This window comes from Mytilus galloprovincialis, chromosome 1 (assembly GCF_965363235.1).
Source record: "Mytilus galloprovincialis chromosome 1, xbMytGall1.hap1.1, whole genome shotgun sequence".
Lineage (NCBI taxonomy): Eukaryota > Metazoa > Mollusca > Bivalvia > Mytilida > Mytilidae > Mytilus > Mytilus galloprovincialis.
Window position 1 is genome coordinate 86,420,467 of NC_134838.1, and position 3,778 is coordinate 86,424,244.

General features: G+C 33.9%; 1 protein-coding gene across 1 annotated transcript; it reads left to right on the forward strand.

The window, feature by feature from the left end:
• The first annotated feature begins 1,764 nt into the window (after window positions 1–1,764).
• Window positions 1,765–3,023, forward strand: LOC143061686 (uncharacterized). Its single transcript, XM_076233773.1, has one exon. The coding sequence runs from the start codon at window positions 1,821–1,823 to the stop codon at window positions 3,021–3,023; it is 1,203 nt and encodes a 400-aa protein (XP_076089888.1). The 5' UTR covers window positions 1,765–1,820.
• The last annotated feature ends 755 nt before the right edge of the window (window positions 3,024–3,778 follow it).

The following is a 3,778-nucleotide window of genomic DNA, read 5'->3' on the forward strand; positions in this document are numbered from 1 at the left end:
TTCTGATAAAAAAAAGTTGCAAAGATGGAAAACGTGCTGATTGTTTCTGTGGTGAAACATTCAGACAAAAATAACAACAAGTCATACATATTAAAAAATAAGGCAACACAAACAAAATGTCGGACATTCAGGGAACTATATCAAGAAGCCATTGAACGATGTAGCGATGCACAAAGTGAGATTATTAATATTAAAACCATACTTCTTCTTCTTCTATTCGTAAATCCTTCCAGTTATGGAACACCTCCTCATCAGCGGATATCATCCAGACGGGAGTTAATTAAAATTTATACACTAAAAAAAAAAAAAAAAAAAAAAAAAAAAAATAACCCAACTATTACTTAAATTTTTTAAATTCACTGTACACGGGTAAAATCTAAAATATTTAAGGACTGATAAGTAAGACGAACAGTTTCGATGATTCTAGTATCGAAATATCTGACGAAAATATGGTATGGTCAATATGTAATGACCTAAACTTTAAATATGTGCAGTTCACAATTGATGATGGATCTACTGCTACTGAAGAAGTATCAAATTCAAAACCAAGTGGAATTAATGCATTTTCGGTACTCATGAGCTCACAAAATGATGCATCTGGTTGAAATCTTAGTTATAACATAGGCTTATAAATGTAGGTTATGTAGGTATTTCCATGTTGGTATGTTTTGGTGTAATTTATTTTCTGATATTTAATTGTAAAGTAGCACTAGCTAGCTAGAACCCCCAGTTCACTGGGCTTGGATTGACTGGTTAGTGATCCATATGCATAAACACAAAACACACACCAACCAGTTGTGTTACAAGAAGCTAGCTAGCATACTACAGAGGGTGTCTAAGGACCAGAAGGTGCATATACTACAGATGAAAGCAGTGCATATTAAAAGCAGATAGCCATATAAAGTTCATGCATAAAAAAATATGTTCAAAAGTGTATATTTGTGCAGTGTTAATTATACAAACAACAAAACAAAATGAAAAAGAATGCAGAAAGTTGAAATACATATAAAAAGGGAGATAATTTAATTTTATCAAATTATGTCCCCTTTCAATTAAGTGAGTTGAAAATTCAGTTGCTTCTTTTAGGTAAAAGATTTAAAAATTGAGAGAAAAAAAATATCGCTCGCTCCATATTTCTTCAAAATTTGAGGCGAAGAATTTAAAAATATAAATTTAAATTTCGCTCGCTCGCCCCATTTTTTTTGGGTAAAATCTCAAAGAACTATTAATTAATTTGGTGTGGCCTTATAGTTAAAGTACGGCCTTTAACACTCAACACGGACTCACAATTGAGCTAAGAATAACAACAAATAGTAGCTAATTTATCAACGGTATGTATATAAGAAAAAAGGCAATACTTTTGACAGATGTTTCTCTCGTAACAATTACTCCGCTTATTATTGAAAGTTTGTATATTTTCATTATCAATTGTTGAATTCAGAAAATATCAAAGATGATTAACATAGCTTTGATATCAAAAACGGTATATTTCCATGCCATAGCCCCCATTTTATGTCAATAGAATCAGTTCAAATGTGGTATTTAATATTTCTTGGATGGTTAAACATATCCTCAACGTTGATAGTTGCATCCTATAGAGAACGAAGTTCACATGTAAATTGTCATTGCGTCAAAACGTGATAAATGTACTACAAGGTTAAGTTAAATTTTAACGAATATATGATGTAATTAAAAACGGGAATTTTAGAAATAATTTATAAGTAATAACTGTATGTCATTTATCAGAATATATAAAAGCCCGTTACCATCTAACACAATATCACTTGTTTTATACATGTGGATAAAAATTTTATGAAAATATGATCAAGGCAAAACAACTATTGATGCTATTTTGGTTATTTAGCGTGTTGTTGGTAAACGGATTTTATGCCATACTGCCAAATGTGCCTCTTGGCCAACATGGACATTTAGATTTGGCTTTTTTAATGGACACAACAGGCAGTATGGGTTCGTATATAGATAGTGCAAAGCAGAACATCAGAGGAATTGTAAACGAAATAGTTACTTCATCAGGCAGTGATGTACGATTAGCATTGATAGAATATAGAGATCATTCACCACAAGATAGAACTTTTGTCACCCGGAAAAATGACTTCACATCTTCTGTATCCACTATGAAATCCTGGTTAAATACTGCACGTGCTAGAGGAGGAGGTGATCGACCGGAAGCAGTAGCAGACGCTATGTTCGAATCAACTAAATTGTCATGGAGACAGGATGCAACTAAAATATGTGTCATGATATCTGATGCACCTCCTCATGGACTTGTGCCGTCTGAAGACACCTCGTTTCCACAGGGATCTCCAAATGGTCACGATCCTATGCAAATAGCTCGTGACTTGGCCCAGAAAGATATAACATTATATGTTATTGGCGTGGAGCCACCAATTGTTCCTTACAAGGACTTTTTCATGGCTTTAGCTTATATTACAGGAGGCCAATATGTCCCCTTGTCGATACCTCGTCTTTTGGTTCATGTTATAACAGGGGGAGCTCAGGAAGAATTGTCACTACAAAGGTATCAAGCGGACATACAGCAGGCAATCGACACATATTATGGAGGTGGTGGAGGCGGAGGAGGAGGGGGAGGTGGTGGTTCCAAACAAATAAACAAACAACAGATTGCTAATTCTTTATACCAGAAATTACAAAAATCAGGTGCTAAATCCAAACATTTATTCAGGAACAATAAAGCTATAGAAGGCCCTTCAGCAAATGCTAAGTTAATAGCATTAAAACTTTCGATGGCAGAAGTAAGGAAAGTATTTAAAATAGGAACAACTCCAGTAACATTAGGAGGGGGAGGCAGCGGCGGAGGGATCCATAGCGGGGGAGTTGGCGGCGGTGGAGGTGGTGGTGGTGGTGGTGGTGGTGGTGGTGGTGGTGGTGGTGGTGGTGGCTCAAGTACAAGTGACACATATTCAACTAAAGAATCTGGAATAACCCTGGAACAAATTAACAGATTAGTCGAAAGGAAGACGGCAAGATTACCGAGAGGTTAAAAAACAATTATTAGTAGGTAATGTTTACGTGTTTTTGACTGTTTTCATTATTGACTTCTTCTTTCTTTATTTAATCAGTTAAACCATTACATGAAAGTACAGTTTGTTCTTTTGCTTAATGATGCAAAGTTTCATAAATGGAATTAAAGCTACTATTCTACACCAAAAATGAAAAGTTTAGTGTTTATTGATTTAACCATTTTAATAAAAACATGGCAAACCAGAAGTTAAATAATTTGTTTCCCCTAACTTGAAATAGAAAGAATTTGATTGTAAATTACCATGTTGTATAATATATACTGTAACGACTATCAACTGTATACATTTTTTGTTAGAGTCTTTGTCAGATTTTCTCACACACAATTACACACAATTTTTTGTTTGCAACTTTGTTAGATTTATTTATTGGTTGTTACATTTTTTCAAATCAGTTTGGTTGTATATCTTTGTATGTAGACTAAACGTACTGGTATAAAACTACCCCTACATTTTTGTCTCTGAATCTGATTAAGATAATCAAGAAATTGATCTCTCACAAATATCAATACTTTACACTACTTTACGGTCTATACTGCAACCGAAAGTTTTTTTTCCCTCGAGGGTATCACCTATCAAGGTGTCAATTAAGGCATTAGGTTTTATTCATAACGCATTTTTTACAAAATTTTTATATTAATTTACATTAACCAAATTATAAGACATACCCTTAATGCGTTTAAGAGTCTAACAGTCCATTCTGTAAAATATTGAACAGG